General features: G+C 36.5%; 1 protein-coding gene across 2 annotated transcripts in view; it reads right to left on the reverse strand.

Annotated features, from left to right (window-relative positions):
• Positions 1-2,279: 2,279 nt before the first annotated feature.
• Positions 2,280-23,120, reverse strand: part of ABCD2 (ATP binding cassette subfamily D member 2) — a 65,600-nt gene continuing 44,759 nt past the window's right edge. For both annotated transcript variants that reach the window (XM_047064832.1, XM_047064831.1), the window contains exons 7-10: positions 19,500-19,645; positions 12,329-12,413; positions 8,017-8,142; positions 2,280-2,499 (exon numbers count right to left, since the gene is read on the reverse strand). In XM_047064832.1, coding sequence (XP_046920788.1) covers positions 2,280-2,499; positions 8,017-8,142; positions 12,329-12,413; positions 19,500-19,645 — 577 coding nt within the window. The remainder of the gene's footprint in view (positions 2,500-8,016; positions 8,143-12,328; positions 12,414-19,499; positions 19,646-23,120) is intronic.

The following is a 23,120-nucleotide window of genomic DNA, read 5'->3' on the forward strand; positions in this document are numbered from 1 at the left end:
CAGAAAGCTCATGTAAACCATGTTTCTCTTAGAATTTTAACATTTAAATTACAGTGTGTACAGTTGTTAGTACAGAATTTTAAACATCCTTGAATCCTGTACATTATAAATAATGAATCTTACTTCAGCTCATTGATAGGATGTATCAAATAAGGGCTAATTACAAATCTAATATTTGTTTTGGCATTCATTTCTAGGTTTCAAAACAATATATCAGGTCCTAAATGCTTTATATTTCAAATTGTGAAAATTAAGGCATGGAAATTACTCACATATTTCAAATGAGGACTTTTCATTTTCTTCCTGTACCTTTAAGAGTTAACAAGACACTTGCCTCCGACTGTTTCCTACAGCAGGATAAACTGAATAACCACTAAACAGAAGTTAAGATTAATGGATGATTTTTATCAAGTTTAAATTTTGGGTCCATACATTTTTTTGAACCTTTGACACTTGCCTCACTCACTGAGTACCTGAAGATACTAACAGAAAAACCTAGACAGATGTACTGATTATGATTTTCTACTGACTTCCTTCATACAAGATGGTTACATTTGTTGATAACTAAAAATGTCTTGATTAGCATGGAAGAATTGCTAATGTGAACACGTCATGATGTTCTACTACAGTGATCATGAATGACTTCTGGGTACTCTACCGCCTGATAAAGTCTGAGAATCACTGACTTAGCATCTCTTATGATTGTGTCTAAATATGTAAATAAAATCCAAAACCTCTAACAACTGATCACTCTCATTTTTCCTGGCCTGTCAATGTGGTGGCATAGGCAGTACGAGATTAAAATGCCAGTTCTGGATTTTGTATTTCCAACTCCAGGGCACATGAATAGATAAGCTTTATTTCACATGGACTATTCCATGCAGATTCTTTCTCATTACATTCAATAAATATTAAAATTTATCTATAACACAACTAATTTCCCTTCTGATTGCTGGCTATAGAGGTACATCAATATTGAGTATGAGTGTATAGTTGCTGAAAAATTTGCTAACTTTCTTGGTTCATTTTAAACCACAGACCAATGACATTTCCACTTTGTATTTAATTTCCATGTCTTGTAAACAATAACCACATAGTAACAGCCCTATCATTACCAAATTTATTTTCCTTTCAACATCTCATCTAACTTTTATTGATATTACAGTCCAGTTAGATTTCAAGGATAATAGTAGAAAGTGGAAATAGCAATGATCAAGGAATCAGGAGAACTTTATTTGATCCTTGGATCTGTCCCTAAATAAATTGCATAATTAAGGCAAGTCTGAGTGTCAATTTCCGCAAACGCGAAGTAGGCAAAGAATATTTGCCCCAATAGATTGCCATAAGAATTAAAATGAAATGATATAAACGAGGATTGTAAATTCTAAAGTGCTATTTCAAGTGTGCTATTACTACTGTGATTTTGAGAACCCCTATATTCCATGATAGCGCTATTATTTAAAAATGTGGTGGACTCCTCCTCTGAGCACAAAAACAAGCTGAGTATTTCTAGACAGAAGTTGCAGTAGAAAATGCTGCCAAGCAAAGTAACAGGCTGAGACATACGTTGTTTGGATACTCCTTTTCTGTATTGGCCATTCTCTTTTTAAAACGAAAGGGTTTATTAACAAATATGTAAGATTCTCATTAAGACTAATTTGTTATGTGTCCACATTAAGATGCTAAAAATCTAAAATTTAAAGATATGGCACTTTACACAAGTACAGCCATGCTTCTTTCTTTCAACCACTGCCATTAAAATAATTTTTTTTCATATTGACATTATTTATCAAACTGTCAGCTATTTTGTATGCAGGTTTAGTTGACCACTAGCAATGATGAACATGAATTCTAGCTATTAAACCTAATAACCATAAATGGACTGAGACATTACTCAAACTTCTAATTTTATGCACCTGTTTTCAAACCAAATAATGTTAAGTTGTTCCATTCTCAAGATATCTCCAATGTTTGTTAAGAACTTCAGATGCATCACATACACATAGCAAATCTGGTATTCATCATAAATTCACCTAGAAAATCTTGTTTTACAGGTGAACTAGGCCGTCACTAGGAATTAGTATAAGCGAGAATGACTAATCTCACATAATGCATTTGTTTATTTTCCTCTGGAAAGTCAGATCATATATTTCCTTGATGCTAAAGTCTTATAAAACATTCCTTCCTTTTTCTCTGTGCTTAAACACAATGCATGCAACATAACAGAGTGTCTCTGAGCCTTTACCTAAAAATTAACTTTTAAAACATGTCAAAACAAATTAGGATGTCTCATCTTCGGTTTTGATTGTTTTCAGCACTGAGTCTTCTCCCAAAATTTTACATAGTTCATTGAGTCTCTGCTGCATTTTGGGAATTCCAGCTAGCTGAGATTCTAGCTTTTGTTTTTCTTCACTGAGTGTTAAACGGATAGCGGTATCCAATTGTTCAAAGCGCCAGCCTCCTTCACCATCAAACTGTAATAAATGAGTGTGGTATTTCCTGCATGATCAAAATGAAATAATATTATTAGCAATAATTGTGAAAAGCCATTTTAGGTTTATCATTCCAGTTGGTATCCAAAGGCAAATTTTAAGTAAGGTGACTGTTATACATTTGATTTTCAAGAATCCCTCATGAGGTTAAATATTATAATCTTTTTAATTTCAAAAGTCATTAATCTCTTGGGAATTCCATTGCTTATATTTATTTTATATTCTGAATATATACGAACTTCAAAGGAAGATATGCTGTTTGTATCTATTTATCTTCAGAACCCAGTATGGCCCCTAAATAAATATCAAAGCTTAGTTAGAATGGGAATAAGGAAAACAAGCTGAGAGAAGAAAGTAAACTTTTAAAGTTATACAGGGGAAAAAAACTAAGAAAAATAAAGGAAATACAATATCAATTCATTAATATACTACCTTTTCGGAATGAATTATTCTACATAAGTAAAAAGTCCTCACTAATAAAGTTTTAAAACATTTTTTTAAGAGAAAGAGAGAGAGCGTGCATGTGTGCAAGCTGGGGAGGGGCAGAGGGAGAGGGAGAGAGAGAGAATCTTAAGCAGGTTGCACATCTAGCCGGGAGCCCAATGCGGGACGCCATCTCACAACCATGAGATCGTGACCTGTGCCAAAATCAAGAGTCAGACACTTACCCTCCTGGGCCCCCCCCCAAGCGCCCCAGTTTTAAAACATTAAAAAAAATGAACTCTTTGATAGAAATCTTTTAAAGATACTTCCATGCCTTCATACAATTTAATATCCTTTCTCATGGCTCTGGTTCATAATTAGAAACTTCAGACAAGTATAGAGATTATTTTATTGGTGACACAGGAGATAATCCATGTTGTCCTAAAAAGAGGCTAAGATTACTGGTTTCTGGAATTTGTGGGGGATGTGTGGAGAGAGTAATGCTAGTAGAGTTGGCCTTGCATTGCTGTGTCCCTGCATTTTGTCACTTTCCTGACGTGGCGCATACTCCTATGTGTCCTCAGTTTTCCTGTCTTTTCCTTCCAGTTTTTGTTGCTTCTTGATCCCTTTTAAGCACTCATCTGTCATTATTTACTATAATCAGTGGGCTTATTTCAAGTAAACTCACTTCCTTTTTTAAACTTGAGATATGATTCACATAACACAAACTCATCCTTTAAGTGTAAAATTCAGTGATTTTTAGTTTATTCAGAAGCTCATGTGACCATCACTACTATCCAATTCCAGAATATTTTCTTTACCCCCCAAAGAAACCCCATACCTATTAGCAGTCCTTCCCCTTTCCCTGCTCTGCTCAACCCCTCCCAACCATCAATTTTCTTTCTGTGTCTCTAGATTTGTCTATTCTAGACATTTCATATACATACAATTATATAATACATGGCTTTTTGTGACTGACTTCTTTCACTCAAAATGATTTCAAAGTTCATCTAAGTTGAAGCATGTATTAGTACTTCCTTCATTTTTTATGGCTGAATAATATTGCATTGTATGGATTTGCACATTTTGTTGATCTATTCATCAATTGTAGGACCTGTGGTTTCATCTCATTTTGATTAGATGGTTTTATCATGCTGTAAGATGAGGAAATTAACCTGGGTTAAACTGTGTCTAAAAGAATAAAATCACTCTCAAGATGAAGGTTGAAAGTTCATATGCTTGATAACATATGACAGAGATTAATGATCTTTATATATATATATATATATATATATATATATATATATATATATATATATATTCCTGGGCTTTTCCTAACTTTGGATGTACAGCTGGGAGCAATTTCAGAATGCAGTAGTTCTGATCTTGGGCAACTTTTATCTTCAAGGTATAATGAAGGTTTGGCTCGTCCCTCCCGTCTCACAACATCATTTGATTTCTACATGGGAGGAAGAAAATGTATGGGTGTTTCATTACCTGAGATTCAAAGGTGTGTCCTACATAATGGGCTAAATAGTATTTCAGGGTTTGCTTAAGAGGATTTTACAGGAAACTACTATATTAACTGAGACTCAGAGATAATCTACAGACTTTCTGCACAAATCGAGTCAAGCTTAGGAAAGTGGTAGATATAAAGCTATAATTCTATCCAGGAATCAAATAATTTAATAAGCTCTTATAATTTTTGACCTTTTTATATACTGATATTGATTTTAATCTTTACAATCAATAATTACTACTTTGCTGTCTTGGGGAAAATGTAATACAGTTTTCCCTCATCTGGTATCTTTTCAGGGAAAATAAGAATTTCATCTAGGGAGAAAGGTTAATCAGAAATGATAGATTTCTTCAACCTAAAATGCCTAAATTAATTCATACTGCAGAAGTAACATAATTTTTAGTTTTATGGGGAAATGTACTATGAATAGCTACAATTAAAAACATGTTTTTCTCATTAAAAGGCATAAAATTACAGATTTTGTTATTAGCTTAAAAAAATATCTGTCCTCTATACACCTATTAGAATGGCCAAAATCCAGGACCCTGATAACACCAAGTGCCAACAAGGCTGTGGAGCAACAGAAACTCTCATCCATTGCTTGTTGGAATGCAAAATGGTACAGCCACTTTGGCAGACAATTTTTCAGTTTCCTACCGAACTAAACACACTCTTATTATATGATCCAGCAATTGCACTCCTTGATATTACCCGAAGGAGTTGAGAAAACTTGTGTCCACCTAAAAACCCTCATATGAATGTTTAAAGCAGGTTTATTCATAATTTCCCAAACTGGAAGCAACCAAGATGTCCTTTAGTAGGTGAATGGATAAATAAACTGTCTACATCCAAACAATGGAATATTATTCAGTGCTAAAAAGAAATGAGGTTTCAAGCGATAAAAAGACATGGAGGAAACTTCTATGAGTATTACTAAGTGAAAAAAGCCAAACTGAAAAGGCTACATACTGTATGATTCCAGCCATATGACATTCTGAAAAAAGCAAAACTATGGAGGCATTAAAAATCAGTGGTTTCCAGAGCTTGAGGAAAGAGAGGGATGAATAGGCAGAGCACAGAAAATTTTTAGAGCAGTTAAAATCCTCTATACAATACTGTAATGATGGATATATGCAACTAAAAATTTGTTCCAACCCACAGACTGTACATCACCAAGAGTGACCCTAATGTAAATTATGGACTTTGGGTCATAATGATGTGTCAGTGTAGGTTCATTAATCATAGCAAATGTTTCATTCTATTGTGGATAGCTATGCATATGTAGGGGCAGAGTATATGGGATATTTCTGTCTCTTCCTGTCAGTTTATTGTAACATACTAAATTACTCTAAATAAAGTATTTAAAATCACAGCAACCAAAACCTATTTGTTCCTTCAATTGAGAAAAAAAAATTAGTGAATGTTTCCAATGCCTTTTTAGGCTTCTTGAATAAGGAACTGAGTGACGTAATAACATGATAAATTAATTGATAGAGGTCAGAAAATTACCAGAACTAAGACATAACTCCATGTTATCCTAACATGTGATCAATTAGGAAGCATGTCTGGAAATGACAAGTGTATACCAGAAAGGGTTCAAGAGTTCTGGCATGGTTCTATGCCATCGCTGATTCAGGGATTTATAGACAAATGTTGTAATTGTTGTGGAGATCCAGTTCCTGTTGGTTTTCTCCAGGGAAAAGTCAGAGGAATCACATTCATTGCCATGTACTCATCCTGGACTAGATCCAGACTGCTTCTGGAGAGATTTTATCACTCCAGATGCTAATTAGTTCTTAATGACAGAGAGACAAACCACAAAGTTCTATAGAAAGGGTCATTTCATGAAATGCTCTATTTTCAGGTTAACTCTCTGCAGGGAAAAATTATGAAGAATCTGAATGTTTAAATGAAGACAAAACAGGTTATTATCTTCTCAATAGAAGTACAGAATCAAAGAATTTTCAACAATGAAAGCCTGATCTAAACTGAATACTCAGTTTACTCACAATTTTACGGTAAGTATTCTCTATACAGTGGAAGTTCTAGAATGCCTTCTAGGATTAACTCAAATAAAGCTGGTTACTTAGCCTAGGTTTGAAGTCACCTACGTGATGGAGGCTTTGGCACAGAATGTGATTAGCCACCTGCTACAGAATACTCCAGCTAGAGAGAGAGGAAAAGTCCTGCCTGTCCCTTGGGAAATATGAGGCTAAAGCATATAGAATCCACTGTAGTAACTAATATGTCAAAAGAAAAGATTTTGATTGATGAAACAAATACCAAAGTAGTGGAGTGTAGTATAAATGAACAGTGTTTTTATGGCTTATATATAAGGTGCATTTTGAGCTCCTTATACTAACTAGAGCAGTATACTATAGTATAGAGTGATCATGGTAAGTTACTTTTCTCATTTTTCTAGTTCTTAGTTTCTTAATCATAAAATGGGAATAATTAGACTATCTATAATCTCTATAGGGTTATTATGAGACTTGAATAAAATGAGCCTGGACCAGAATAGGTGCTGAATCTGCACTATCAACTATTATTATGGTTATCAATCAATGGGAAAAGTAGGGGAATGGTAAAAATAGTGTTGCCATTTCTTTAAATATGGGAAATCCCATTAGGTTTAATGGGATAATATTTAGAAAATATTTTCAATTTTCCTTAAAACAAAAGCAAAAAAAAAAAAAAAAAGCTTTTTTCCCTTGTGTTTTCTCCAAATTAATCATCTGTAGGAATAGTATGTTGTGCAGGGTTTTTCCTGGATTTTGAAAAAAGGGGTAAAAAGATGATATAAAATTACATAAATATATTCATTCCTAGTACACGCTATGGATTATGAGTATTTTCAGTTAAACACACTTGATTTTTCCACTGTTTTTCAGAATTATTGGAATGTGATAATAGTTTTTAAATAGCACATATATGTTACGATGTGAGGTTTGGGATATCTCTACTACTAGTGTGCAACTTAACAGAAATATAGGTAGAATAAGTGAAGTATCCGATGCTCTATAGTGACAGTTTAGGCAAAGTTGCTCTTTTAAAAAAAATTAATTTTTTATTTTGAGAGAGAGAGAGAATACACACGTGTTTATGCACATGAACTGGGGAGGAGCAGAGAGACAGAGTGAGAAAAAGAATCTCAAGCAGTGTCAGCACTGTCAGTGCCAAGCCTGACGTGGGGCTCGATATCATGAACTGAGAAATCATGACCTGTGCCGAAATCAAGAGTTGGTTGCCAATCGACTGAGCTACCTAGGTACCCCTAGGCAAAGCTACTATTTAAGAAATATAGAGGGTTGCCTGAGTGGCTTAGTTGGTTGAGCATCCAACTCTTGATTTGGGCTCAGGTCATGATCCTAGGTTGTGAGATCCAGCCTTAGGTCATGCTCCAGGCTGATTATGGAGCCTGCTTGAGATTCTCTCTCTCTCTCTCTCTCTCTCTCTCTCTTTTCCTTTGCCCCTCTCCCCTGCTTGCATGATCTCTCTCTTTCTCTTTCCCTAAACAAAAGAAAAAAAGAAAGAAATATAAAGAAAAACCATCTATTGCAAATTAGCATTGGAAACACTTACCACAGAGAAGGCCTGTGTGTTATAGATAGTAAGGAAATTCCAGCCCCTTTTGCAGCCTGAAATATCTTTCCTTCAACATCAATGCTGACAGCACTGGTACATTCATCCAGTAATGCATATTTTGGTCTTGAAAAAAAATTAACACAAATAAATTAATGGCTTTCCTATTTGAATTATATATCTTTACATGGACAATATGAGTTGCAATGTTAACTTTATTTTTTAATTGTTTAAGCTCTATGCCCAATGTGGAGCTTGAACTCATGACCCTGAGATCAAGAGTAGCATGCTCTATCTACCAACTGAGCCAGCCAGGTGCCCTGCAATGTTAACTTTAAAGGAGCAAAAGAGTATATGAAATTAGTAAAGGTGACAAATGATAAAGTAAAAGAGGGGTCACCCTCCCTCTTTGGATTAGGACATTATATTGTTCTTAAATTTTAAATAGATTTCCTGATGCCTACTCACTATACAATAAGCTTTATTGTTATGCAAATGGGTGAATCATGGGTATGAGACATAGGAAAGATGAGGCAGGTCACTGAGTGCATTTTCCCATAGAAGGCAAGTTCATTCCTGGTGACAGGTTCTGACTAATTACATGAAAAATACATTACAGTAGCTAATTATCAAAAAGGCCAAGGCCCTGTTAGCAAAGATTTATTGAGAAGATAACTTTATCAACAATGTCAGTACCAAAACACTATTAATGGAATTTCATTGCTACAAAATTCTGCAAAAGTAGTATGCCTAATCGGACAAATTTACACTGGCATTTAACCTGGTAATACTGAGACCATGCTTTGCAAATTCTTAAGGGAAAAAAAATCAGTAACTATTTTCTTATTACACTCAGTTAATTACTTTTTCTAGCTCAATTTTTACTTTGGAAAGGACTGTCTACCACTATCAGAGGTACCTATCATTGGATACCATTTCCTTCTGTTTATTCTTTTCCTTTCATCTCACCCCCTGCTCTTATCTTTCTTTCTTTCCCCTTCCCTGTCTTCTTTCAAGAAGAAGACAGGGTCATCTGGACTTTGGGTATATATTTGGTACTCAACAACATGACTTAGCTTGGTCAATGGGACCAAAGGTCAACTCATGCACTGTCATTTATTATTTATTTTAGAGCTGAAAACCAGTATTAAGTATTTTACCAGGACTGTCCTCCATGAAGATATTCTGATCTTTAAAAATAAATGACACTGAAAAGATAAACGTTGAAACCAGTAGTAATTTCTCCTTCAGCATAATTATTTAGTACTTTAAATTGTTTTTCTATGATCTTATTAATAGGATCTCTTTATCTATTCCAGGATGGGTAGACAAGGCTAATAGATATAGGAGTCAACTTAACTTTAACACCCCATTTGACTTTAACAACTGCTTTCCATGCAAAGAACTTAAGGATCACTGGAGATTCCCCATGACATTAACAGAAATAGTTGTGCTGGGTGGTTTTTGGTTACTGTTCCGGTTTAAGTATTAAGCATTACGTTTTTGTCTCAGAGTTGATTACTGTTTTGTGGATAATTTTTTTTAAGTAAAAAAGAGGAAGAAGAAAAGGAAGTATAAAAGAGAGACAAACTTTTCTTTTTCTGTGTGAATCTCCTTCTAGTAATTTAGTTACTTATTGTATTGTGTTGCTTTTTGAGCTAAACAGAGAAGAGATGCCATCTTAGAATTAGAAATAAAGTATATGTCTTACATTCAGTTGTCATAGCAATCCTTAGTCTAGCAGATGTAAGATAGACTGCGTACTTTTGTTTTCTTGGCAGAACTGGGGTATGTGTGTATGTGTATGTGTGTGCATGTGTGTGTGTATTTAAATTAAGCAATAGCGGGGCGCCTGGGTGGCGCAGTCGGTTAAACGTCCGACTTCAGCCAGGTCACGATCTCGCGGTCCGTGAGTTCGAGCCCCGCGTCAGGCTCTGGGCTGATGGCTCGGAGCCTGGAGCCTGTTTCCGATTCTGTGTCTCCCTCTCTCTCTGCCCCTCCCCCGTTCATGCTCTGTCTCTCTCTGTCCCAAAAATAAATAAAAACGTTGAAAAAAAATTAAAAAAAAATAAATTAAGCAATAGCTGGAATCTGGGCTGATATAACCAAGTGAAACATTATGTAATATTGTTTCTCAGATTTTCCATTCTTTTTGTTTTGATGTATCATCAGAGGAGGCAGCTTTGTGAAGTATCTACCCTATCCCCCTTAAGACAGAACTCTTCGGATCATTCTTTAAACATTAAAATTAAAATCCTCTCCAAAAGAGTATACTACTGTGATACTTAGTACTCCCTGCCAATGTTCTCCATTTTAGTTAGTTCAGGTCTTTCATACTGCATTCAAATATTGATATTAATCCTTTGGGAACAAGGGAAGGCAGTTTCTCATAATTATTCTTTTCCTTCACTGGATTTGAAATTTCTATTTAATTTTGTTTTTTCTCAACAGATTCTGCTTTCCAACAACTTGCTCATCTTCACTGATCTTTCTATACAGATCACTAAATTTTCCTTCTAGTGATGTTTGTAACCTGAGCTTATTTAGTCTCACATTATATCCAAAATATTTTAGATACCAAGTATCAACTATTGATTTCAAGTTACAAGTGCTTACATATCTCTTTGGGTTGAGATTAATGCCTCTTGCTCTTTGTTACAGGGTTTATTTTATTAACACACTGACACAGTGAGAAATTTATGGTCACATTTTACATTACACCATATTATATTTCACCAGCTATGCTGGTGATCATGTTACTGAATATTTATGGACAAGGCTCAAACAGATTCAGGGTGATAGTGGCTAACAGCTGGTCATAAATGTCAAACAGAAAACTTTACCCTTGAATCTCACCACATCATCTGAGAAAGGGACATTTTAAAATACACTGAACTAAAAGTTCTGAGTTAGCAAATTTTGGTTTGTATTTTTTTTAGTTCACCATATTCTTTTTTTTTTAAGTTTTTATTTAAATTCCTGTTAGTTAACACACAGTGTAATATTTGTTTCAGGTGTACAATTAGTGATTCAACACCTCTATACATCACCAGGTGCTCATCACAAGTGCAGTCCTTGATCTGTATACATCACCTATTTAACCCATACCCCCAACCCACCTCCCTTCTGGTAACCATCAGTTTGTTCTCTATAGTTAAGAGTTTGTTTCTTGGTTTGCCTCTCTCTCTTTCTCTCTTTTTTTTCCCTTTGCTTATTTATTTTGTTTCTTAAATTCCACATATGAGTGAAATCATATGGTATTTGTCTATCTCTGACTGACTTAATTTTGCTTAGCATAATCCTCTCTAGCTCCATCCATGTTGTTGCAAATTAGCTTGTCATATTCTTGAACTAACCATGTACATTATTACAATACCATGTTATTGGGGAACCTGGGCGGCTCAGTCGGTTAAGCATCCGACTTTGGCTCAGGTCATGATCTCACGGTTTGTGGGTTGGAGCCCCACATCGGGCTCTTGCTGACAGCTCAGAGCCTGGAGCCTGCTTCAGATTCTGTGTCTCCCTCTCTTTCTGCCCCTCCCCTGCTCATATTCTGTCTATCTCTATATATGAAAATTTAATTTTGTCATCTAGCATTACTCAACATAAGAAATACAAAAAAAGTACTGACAGACTTCTGACACCTGAAAAAAATTACTTAAGAAGCGTAAAACCTATATATTCTAAGGATTAGCTTTTCTTTCTTTTTCTTTTCTTTCTTTTTTATTTTAGTTGACACACATGTTGACACTAGTTTCAGGTGTACAACATAGTGATTAGACAAGTTTACATATTATGCTATGTTAACCACAAGTGTAGCTAACATCTATCACTATACAGTGCTACTACAATATCATTGACTGTATTCCTTATACTGTGCCTTTTTATTTCTATGAGTTATTCATTCCCTAACTAGAAGCTTGTATCTCCCAATCTCCTTCACCCATTTTGCCCATCCCTCTATTCCCCAGGAAGATATTTCCATGTTTCAAATGTTTATTTATTTATTTTGAGAGAGAGAAAGAGAGAGAGAGAGAGTGAGCATGAGTGGGTGAGGGGCAGAGAGAGAGGGAAAGACAGAATCCCAAGCAGGGTCTGCACTGTCAGCACCAAGCCCATTGTTGGGCTTGATTCCACAAACTGCAAAATCATGACCTGAGCCAAAATCAAGAGTCAGACACTTAACTGAATGAGCCACCCAGGAGCTCCAAGGAGTAAGATATTTTTAAAGATGAGGGCATCGAATCATGTTCAAAGATTTTTTTTTTTTAGTTACAATAATGAACTAGTTTCCTGAGTATAGCCTACTTACCTATGATAAAACATGCGAGCCATGCCCATTCTTTGCTTTTCTCCTCCTGACAGAACATCTTTCCAGTCCATAACAGCATCCCATCCTTAAAAATATATAAAAACATATATTTTTATAAGGCATTTGTTTGTTACCATTTTACCCCGGACAAGTGATTCCTGGCAAATTTAAGTTATTAACACAAAGTACCTGGTATTTAAAAAAATTTTTTTTTTAATTTTTATTTTTGAGACACAGAGAAAGAGACAGAGCACAAGCAAGGGTAGGAGCAGAGAGGGAGACACAGAATCCGAAGCAGCTCCAGATTCTGAGCTGTCATCACAGAGACCAATGCGGGGCTCGAAGTCACAAACCATGAGATCGTGACCTGAGCTGAAGTCGGATGCTTAACTGACTGAACCACCTTGGCATCCCAAAGTACCTGATATTTTACAGAACATATGCTTGGATAAACTAGAGAGCCTCATGTATAAACATTTTGTTTTAGATTTCATGTTTTTTTTTTAATAGTAATAATTCCTTATGCTGACAAAACATCTTCTAAGATTCTAAATACTGGCACTTAAAAAATTTGTTTGCTTCTGAATATCTCCAAAAAGTTGGTACACTTATACTTATTTGGGACGGTGGTAGGAGAAAAGACCAACAATTTGCATAGGCCTATTGCCCAATCTACAAAGAGTAAAACAGAAACTAACTTAAATGGCTTCCATGTGCCTGGTACTTTATCTGAGTTTTCTCATTATATATTCATATACAATTCTCATTATATATCCATAACCTTATGAGTTAGATCTTATTGTTGCATTTTATAAGTGGGTGAGCTGAAATCCATAGAGGAGTTGACATGTCTAAGTTTACACAGCTAGAGATCAGAGCTAGGATTCATATGTAGGTCTATATTCACACTATCTCTTACAACATCTGGGTTTTATTTGAAAATTAGTTTTAAGTTGTTTCTTTTTTTTTAAGTTTATTTATTTATTTTGGGAGAGAGAGCAGGGGAGGTGCAGAGAGGGAGGGAGAGAGAGAATTCCAAACAGGCTCTGTGCTGTCAGCGCAGAGCTGACACAGGGCTGGATCCCATGAGCCATGAGACCATGACCTGAGCTGAAATTGAAAGTTGTACGCTTTACTGAGCCATCCAGGATCCGCTCTCTTACATCTTCACTACTGACTTTCTGTTGGATATTTATACAAAAAGCAATGCTTCTATATATTAAAATATTGGTTACATCTATACATACTGATGTAGAAATGTACTTGGAACATCTTTGTATGAAAAATCAAGTTGCAGAATTGTGTGTATGTATAGATATAGACACACACATACACATTTATATAAACTATGACTGCATTTCTATAAACACACACATAGCTCACACCCCACAGGAATGGAATTATGAGACTTTTACTTTCTAACTTACACATTTTTATAATATTGGGAAATATAATGATTTTTATTATTTTTATGGCTTATCTTTATTTTGTAACAAAAGAAGTGTACTCCAAAATAAAACTAGGGGCTCCTAGGTAGCTCAGTTGGTTAAACATCCAACTTAAGCTCAAGTCATGATCTCATGGTTCATGGGTGTGAGCCCCACATCAGGCTCTGTGCTGACAGCTCAGAGCCTGGAGCCTCTTCAGATGTGTCTCCCTCTCTCTCTCTCTGTTCCTCCCTCACTTGCATGCTCTCTCTCTTTCTTGCTCAAAATAAATAAATAAATATTTATAAGGAAAAAAAGAAAGAAAGAAAACAAAACCATGAGGCCTATGAGAGAGAGAGCCATATCAAATATTTATTCATGGAAATGTCAGAAAATAATAGAGCAGAGTAGGCAAAGTCTGATTTTCAAAGAGCAAAATTACTGCCAAAACTTGCCACATACACTTAGGACAACAGTTCCAAATCCCAAGTGTTCAAGGCATAATTTTCCCATGTGGAAAAAATTCGGGCTCTTTGGCCTCTTCTTTCTCTGTCAGCTGAATTTTCACCTTTATTAAACTTTAAATAAACTGGGTCAAAGGGAAAGAAAATAGGAAGTAGAGTCGTTGTTGTTTTCTGTGCAGTGGATTGAATAGATTTTCCCTATTTCCCATTGATACTCCCCAGTGGGGAACCACTGTTCATTTTCTTGGATGAACTTCCAGGAATTTTCTGTTCATTTAAAAATACAGCTTGGGGTGCCTGGGTGGCTCAGTTGGTTAAGCGTCCGACTTCAGTTCAGGTCATGATCTCGCAGTTTGTGAGTTCGAGCCCTGCGTCAGGCTCTGGGCTGACGGCTCAGAGCCCGGCGCCTGCTTCAGATTCTGTGTCCCCCTCTCTGTCCGCCCCACCCCAGCTTGTGCTCTGTCTCTCTCTGTCTTTCAAAAATGAATAAACATAAAAAAAATTTTAAATATAGCCTTAAAATTTTATGTTAAGAGAAAAATCTCTAAATGCCATCTGATTTCAAGTTCTTGCTTCTAGTGAAAACTGCTGAAATATAATTTTTCTTGATAACTGAATTTTATAGCATTTATGAAACATAAGCAAGGATTTGAAAAATAAGCTCAGATTGCTTCATAGTGGAGAAATATTTGGGGCTTAAAAATTTGTTGCTCCTGCCAACTGAGAAGGGGCAAGAGAAAAGTATTTGGGTCAAAGGAAACTTTAGCTTTACATATTTAAATAAATCATGTCTTCTGTTCCACTAAACCCAGAAGTTTTAATAGGCAATACTGCTTGATCACAGAACATATAAATCAAACCTCTGAGTTATAATATCATCTCTGATGCTGAGTAAGTGAGACTAAGCCAGCTGAGGACAGTTTTCCTGCTTCCTTGTTAATTTAGTTCATGTTAACATTTGGTAACACTTTTGGTAACATTTGGTAACACTTTTACTCTTTTCTATTTTCTAATCTCTTTTCATGGAATGAAACATAATTTTTCATTCCATCTTTTACTAGAGCAAAGCATTTCTCTAAGCAAAGTACTAGCTAGTCTAAATAGAACCTCAGTACACTTCTTCCAAAGTAAGTGACGTCCTTGCAAATTTAGATGCTTTTCAGCTTGGCTTAAAAACATGCTTTGTGTTTTAAGGATGAAGCAAGTAGAGTAGTTTCCTTGGAATTGTTTTATGCGTAAGGATATAACAATTCTTATTACTGTCTAAGAAGCTAGTAGATTGCATAGCACGGTGGCATAGCCTACTATAGAACATTGACTTTCAAGTGAGATCTTTATTTGAATCCCTGTCATAACACTTGCTGTGGGCCCCTGAGGAAGTTACTAAAATTCTGAATTTCACCTGTAAAATGGGGTTAGTAAAACCCCCATCATAAGACAGTTTTAAATATTAAATAAGATGACATTGCTTAATATATTCTGCACAGTAGGCACTCAATAAACCATAACAATTACTGTTACATGATTAAGGTAAGAACATTCTTTTTTTTTTTTTTTCAACGTTTATTTATTTTTGGGACAGAGAGAGACAGAGCATGAACGGGGGAGGGGCAGAGAGAGAGGGAGACACAGAATTGGAAACAGGCTCCAGGCTCTGAGCCATCAGCCCAGAGCCCGACGCGGGGCTCGAACTCACGGACCGCGAGATCGTGACCTGGCTGAAGTCGGACGCTTAACCGACTGCACCACCCAGGCGCCCCGGTAAGAACATTCTTAAAAACAGTTCTTAAACTTCTCAATGACTTCTGAAAGAATAGAATAGCCCATGTTTATTTTAAATTTCTATTTGGATTATTGGATTTCAAACCTACCCAAGATTAACATGTAGCATTCATTCTGCTTCCCCGGTGTTTTAAAACAGTGAAGGAGATGATCATATGAAACAAAAAGATAATCTGCTTTCCATATTTTTAGTACTTATGAATTGTGATTATAAACACCATAAAAATAAGTGTAATAATACCTCTCCTGTCTGCCTCATTTGCTTATTATAGGGATCAAATGAAACAACATATATGAAATTGCCATGTAATATACCAAGTACTGGCACACAAAGACAAAATATCATAGTATCAATATTACAAGTAGTAATGTTACCATTAGCTACTAATTATTGTGTATTCACTATGTGCCACTGTTATAAATGCTCTTCAGAGAGCATTTCTTTAAGTTTTCATTTTAATTCCAGTTAGTTAATATACAGTGCTGTATTAGTTTCAGGTGTACAATATAGAGATTCAACAATTCCATACATTACCCAGTGCTCATTACAAGTGCACTCCTTAATCCCCAGCACCTCTTTCACCCAACTCCTCACCCACTCCCCTCTGGTAACCATAAGTTTGTTCTCTAGAGTTGAGTCTGTTTCTTGACTTGTCTCTGTCTTTTTTTCTCCCCTTTGCTCATTTGTTTTGTTTCTTAAATTCCACATATGAGTGAAATCACATGGTATTTGTCTTTCTCTGACTTATTTAGCTCAGCATAGTATTCTCTAGCTCCGTCCATGTCTTTGCAAATGGCAAGACTTAATTCTTTTTTATAGCTGAGTAATACTCTGTTATATCCATATATATATGGATACACACACACATACATACCACCTCTTCTTAATCCATTCCTCAATAAGTGGACACTTCTGGCTGCTTCCATATCTTGGCTATTGTAAATAATGCTGCAATAAAAACAGGGATGCATCTATGTTTTCGAATTAGTGTCTTTGTATTCTTTGAGTAAATATCCAGTAGTTCCATTGCTGGATCACAGGGTAGTTCTATTTTTAACTTTTTGAGGAAACTCCATACTGTTTCCATAGTGGCTGCATCAGTTTTCATCCCCAACAGCAGTACAAGAGGTTTGGTTGCTTTTTATCCACATCCTTGCCAACACTTGTTTTTTGTGTTTTTGACTTTAGCCATTCTGTCAGGTGTAAGGAGATATCTCATTGTAGTTTTGATTTGCATTTCCCTGATAGTAAGTGATGATGAGCACCTTTTCATGTCTGTTGGCCGTCTGGATGTCTTCTTTGGAGAAATGGCTGTTCATGTCTTCTGCCTATTTTTAATTGGATTATTTGGTTTTTGGTATCTGTTTGTACCCCAAAACATTGTATTTTGGATACTAATCCTCCTTCAGATATGTCATTTGCAAATATCTTCTCCCATTTGGTAGGTTGTCTTTTAGTTTTGTTGATTGTTTCCTTCATTGTGCAGAACCTTTTTATTTTGATAAGTCCCAATAGTTTATTTTTGCTTCTGTTTCCCTTGCCTCAGGTGACATATCTAGGTAAAAGTTGCTATGGCTCATGTCAAAGAGGTTACTGCCTGTGTTCTCTTCTAGGATTTTTATGGTTTCAGGTCTCACATTTAGGTCTTTAATCTATTTTCAATTTATTTTTATGTATGGTGTAAGAAAGTGGTCCAGTTTTATTCTTTTTCGTGTTGCTGTCCAGTTTTCCCAACACCATATGTTGAAGAAACATTCCTTTTTCTATTGGATATTCTTTCCTGCTTTGTTGAAGATTAATTGACCATATAGTTGTGTGACTCTGCAGAGAGTCTTATTTAATATTCACAGAATCCTTATAGGTAGATATTTATCCCCATTTTAGAATTGAAGATACAGAACAGTGCTAATTAGATTTGAGTCCAGAACTCTGACTTCAAAGCTCACATTCTTAATCACTGTATTTCTGATAGGTAAATGGGCTAGGAAGTAAAAGACAAAATCTATGCAAAATTAAACCTAGAATTCTAGCTTGTTATTTCAATACTTTTTCTAGGCTATCAAATTATGTGTTACAAGTTATTTGAAAGTGTGACTATTAGAGAGTAATTCTTTTTTAAGCTCATATGTGTAACTGTTATTTCTACTCTTTCAAAAATGCCTTATTCATAAAGAAATTGTGGTTTATATATACAATGGAGTACTAGGTGGCAATGAGAAAGAATGAAATATGGCCCTTTGTAGCAATGTGGATGGAATTGGAGAGTGTGATGCTAAGTGAAGTAAGCCAAACAGAGAAAGACAGATACCATATGTTTTCACTCTTATGTGGATCCTGAGAAACTTAACAGAAACCCATGGTGGAGTGGAAGGAAAAAAAAAAAAAGAGGTTAGAGTGGGAGAGAGCCAAAGCATAAGAGACTGTTAAAAACTGAGAACAAACTGAGGGTTGATGGGGGGTGGGAGGGAGGGGAGGGTAGATGATGGGCATTGAAGAGGGCATCTTTTGGGATGAGCACTGGGTGTTGTATGGAAACCAATTTGACAATCAATTTCATATATTAAAAAAAAATGCCTTGTTCATAAAACACACAGCACAGAAGTTCCTGGGGCACCTGGGTGGCACAGTCGGGTAAATGTCCCTCCCTTGATTTCAGCTCAGGTCATGATCTCACAGTTCATGAGTTCGAGCCCCACATCAGTCTCTGCACTGACAGCATGGAACCTGCTTGGAATTCTGTCTCCCTCTTTCCCCACCACCACTTTTCAAAAAATAAATAAATAAACATTAAAAAATACTTAAAAAATAAGTTTCTATATCTTATCTAATTCTCTATGTGCTGCTTGACAGAGGGGAAAAATGTATTGGTAAGACTGTGGGTCTGAAAACAAAAAGAGGTTCTGCGATACCACTCTTCAAATTATTAAGTTTAATGTAAGTTGAGAACTTGACAGGAGGATATTTCTGCCACAGATTTTACATGCATCTAGATTAATGATGACCTCAGAGACACTTGTATATTCAAATATGAAGAAAAAAACCCTTTCATTTAAAAAAATGTTTTTTTTAATGTTTATTTTTGAGACAGAGACAGAACAGAGCAGGGGAGGGGCAGAAAGAGGGAGACCCAGAATCAGAAGCAGCCTCCAGGCTCTGAGCTGTCAGCACAGAGCCCAACACGGGGCTCAAACTCACCAACCATGAGATCATGACCTCAGCCAAAGTCAGCACTTAACTGACTGAGTCACCCAGGCGCCCCCCGCAAAAAACTGTTTTCAAATGCTAGCAGCAGACAATAAAATATCCTGGTGTGCTGTAGGAAATACAACCCAAGCAGAAGACAGGACGTCAAGAATGGAAAATCAATAAATGCTATGAAGTCCATGTGTGTGTTTATGTTCCAATAATAGCATACGTTCAAATTAAAATAGGGATGATTTACATAAGTTTAGTTTTTGAAACAAAGTTAAATGCATTTAGAAAATGGTAGACTTTACCTCCTTCTCTTTGAACTATGTGATAGAGGTGGACATTGTGTAGAATACATTCCAGGTCATGGTCTGTGTGGCCTTTGTCACGCATGTCATCCACCGAATCAGGGTAGATGACTTGATCGCGAAGACTCCCAAGAGACATGTATGGCCTATAAAACACCAACCACATAAGAATCCTCGTACAAAGCCATTTTAGTTTACTCAGTGTGACGTTCTTGTGGTCTGAAAGCTCGAGAGCACGTTTTAAATACTGTATTTCTAGAATTACATTTATTACCTGGTGACGAGTATTTCTCTCTCAGGCATGACAGGATAATACTCTGTTATGTTCATGTAAAAATTTACTGAGACATAGCCACAAAGAAAAGTTTCCTCAAGGAATAGTTGGATACTTTCACACAGAAACACATATCTTGTTTCACTGTGTTTTATAAACATTGCTTCTGTAATCCATCTAAAATTATTTGAGTTAAATATCATAAAATTTGAGGTTTTGGCCCAGAGACGTGCCCAAGCAAAACTTAAAAAAAAATACCATTAATTAGGGGCACCTGGGTGGCTCAGTTGGTTAAGTGTCCAACTCTTGACTTCGGCTCAGGTTGTGATCTCAGGACTGTGAGATCAAGCCCCACATTAGGCTCCACGCCCAGCTTGAGATTCTCTCTTCCCCTCTCCCTTTGTTCCTCCCCTGCTTACCCTCTATCCCTCTCTCTAAAAGAGAGAGACAGAGACAGAGAAATGCCATTAATAATAAAATGAGTGCAAATTAAAACTACACTGGGCATGGGGCGCCTGGGTGGCGCAGTCGGTTGAGCGTCCGACTTCAGCCAGGTCACAATCTCACGGTCCGGGAGTTCGAGCCCCGCATCAGGCTCTGGGCTGATGGCTCAGAGCCTGGAGCCTGTTTCCCATTCTGTGTCTCCCTCTCTCTCTGCCCCTCCCCCGTTCATGCTCTGTCTCTCTCTGTCCCAAAAATAAATAAACGTTGAAAAAAAAAAAAAAAACTACACTGGGCTTCTTAGTTTTCAGATGGTAAAAGTTCAAAAACTTGACAACTTACTCAACTAGCAACCTATGGAGAAACAGGTCGTCTCAAACACTGGTGACAGTGAAAAAATGCACAACGTTTTGGAGGGGATTTGGCAAACCATCATATATTTTGGCCTTTGAACCACTTCTGGCAATTTATTCTAAAGATATACTTCAAAAATTACAAAGATAAAAGTGTGTAAGGCTATCCATTACAGCATTATCTATAATTGCAAAATACTGAAAACAACCTAAATGCCCATACAAAGGAGACTGAATAAACTACAGCATCTACACTGTGGAGCTGTAAAACAGGATGTGGACCATCTCTACAGAGTGATTTTCCAAAAAATATATTTTTTTTTAATTTTTTTTTTAACGTTTATTTATTTTTGAGACAGAGAGAGACACAGCATGAACGGGGGAGGGGCAGAGAGAGAGGGAGACACAGAATCGGAAGCAGGCTCCAGGCTCTGAGCCATCAGCCCAGAGCCCGACGCGGGGCTCGAACTCAAGGACCGCGAGATCGTGACCTGAGCTGAAGTCGGCCGCTTAACCGACTGAGCCACCCAGGCGCCCCCAAAAAATATTTTTATGTTGAAAATCAAAGTGCAGAAGTAGATGTATAGCAGGGTTTCTCAACAGCAGCATTATGGATAAATGAAACCAGTAATTCTTTGTTGTTGAGGGCTATCTTATGTATTCTAAATGTTTAGCAGCCCACCTGGTCTCCACCCACTAGATGTCCCTCCCCCAATAAAGAGTCTCCAGACATTACCCCCTACACCGAACCATCCCCATTTGAGAACCACTAATATACAATATACTACCTTTATACAAAATGAAAGCAAAATGAGAAAGTATACATTTATCTGCTTATATTCATAAAAGGAAACAAAGTAAACCAGAAACTAATAAAATTGGTTACCTACTAGAGATTGGAGAAACAAGGCAGAATGGATAGGGGAGGGAGTGGCCTAAGTATCCTTTCTATATATTTTTACTTTTAGAATCATGTTAAAATGTCATTGTTCAAAAAAATAGCATTAAACCAATAAGGGTGAAGGAAGAAACCTTAACATTAAGTACAAACACAAATACATGAACTAAATAGTATATCAAATGAATAACAACCAAACGGAAGGGGGAGGAGGTAGTGATCCATGAAACTTGTGCATGGCTACACTATTTCAGTTGAAGACCAAAAGAACCACAAAGAAATCTTGAACCTTATTTGGCAAGTTTCTTGTTGGTAATCATATAGGTGTAGCAATTCTGAAATTGTTTTACCCATGTTGCAGGATTGACCAAAGAAGTAAACATTTTAATAATATTAGGAGGTAGGGTTCTCACTCCGGAAGAAAGAAGATATAAATGCAGAAGGTGAGAAGGAAAGAAAGAACTGTAATATTTAATTTGAATTAGAGTGTCCATATAAATCCATGCTTTAAAAAAAATCTATTTTCTGTTCTGTCTATATTTGGTATGTCCTGATGTTATCCTCTGAGAAGGACAGAACATCATTTACATACTGTAGTGGGTTGAACTGCAGACCCAAGAAGATATGCCCAAGTCCTAAACCCCCGGTACCTGTGAATGTGACCTTATTTGGAAAAAAAATGGGTCTTCTCAGATGTAACTACGCTAGGGATCTCCAGGTGAGATTATCCTGGATTAACCAGATGGGCCCTAAATCCAATAATTGCCCTTATAAGCAGAAGAGAAACACAGGGAAGAAAGTCATGTGAAGACGCAGGCAGAGATTGGGGTTATGTTGTCACAGGCAGAGGAATGCCTGAAACTGCCAGGAACTGGAAGAAGCAAGAAAAGTTCTACCCTAGAGCTTAGGGGGTTTAGACCTACCAAGACCTTGATTTTGAATTCCTGACCTCCAGAACTATGAAAGAATACATTTATGTTATTTTAAACTGCCAAGCTTTTGGTTACCCAGCAGATCTTGGAAATAGGTAGTATTCTTGCACTAAAAAAAAAAAAAAAAAAAAAAAAAAGGTAACCTGAATCATAGCATCAGGAAACTACCAATCAAAACTAATTCCAGGGACTTTCTTAAAATAATAACAACAGTTCTGCACTCTATGCATATAAATGTCATAAAAAAGAAAAAACAACAACAAAGAGAAGCTGAGGAGGTGAGATTAAAAGAAACTAGAGTAACATGGTAACTTAGATGCAAATGAATTGAGAAAAAGTAGTTATTATAAAGGATAGCATTATGATAATTGGAAATTTAAAAATAGAAAATTTAAATATGGGAAGTTGTTGGGGCTCATTCGAAGGACACGACTGCCAGTTGACCATGAGCTGGACTGGGACAATCGAAGGCTCCTCACCCCCTCGCACGTGCTTGGAATGTATGCTCTGCCTACCATTCCCACAGCTGGAACCGTTTCCAAGGAAGCAGCGTGAGAGAGCATGGTGTTATTGGGACCATCTGGATGCTATATGTGACTGAATCCAGTTAAGGCCTCTATACAAACTTAAGATTCTGGTGGGCGAGTGCAGAGATCCACTCACCTTGTAGCTGCCCAGGACAAGCCTCATATGGTAAGTTCCCTTGCTTATTACCACCTGCCA

The sequence above is a fragment of the Lynx rufus genome, unplaced genomic scaffold, assembly GCF_022079265.1.
Source record: "Lynx rufus isolate CCGP_SWC_20201006 ecotype Redwood Valley unplaced genomic scaffold, mLynRuf1.p SCAF_7, whole genome shotgun sequence".
In the NCBI taxonomy this organism is placed as follows: Eukaryota; Metazoa; Chordata; class Mammalia; order Carnivora; family Felidae; genus Lynx; species Lynx rufus.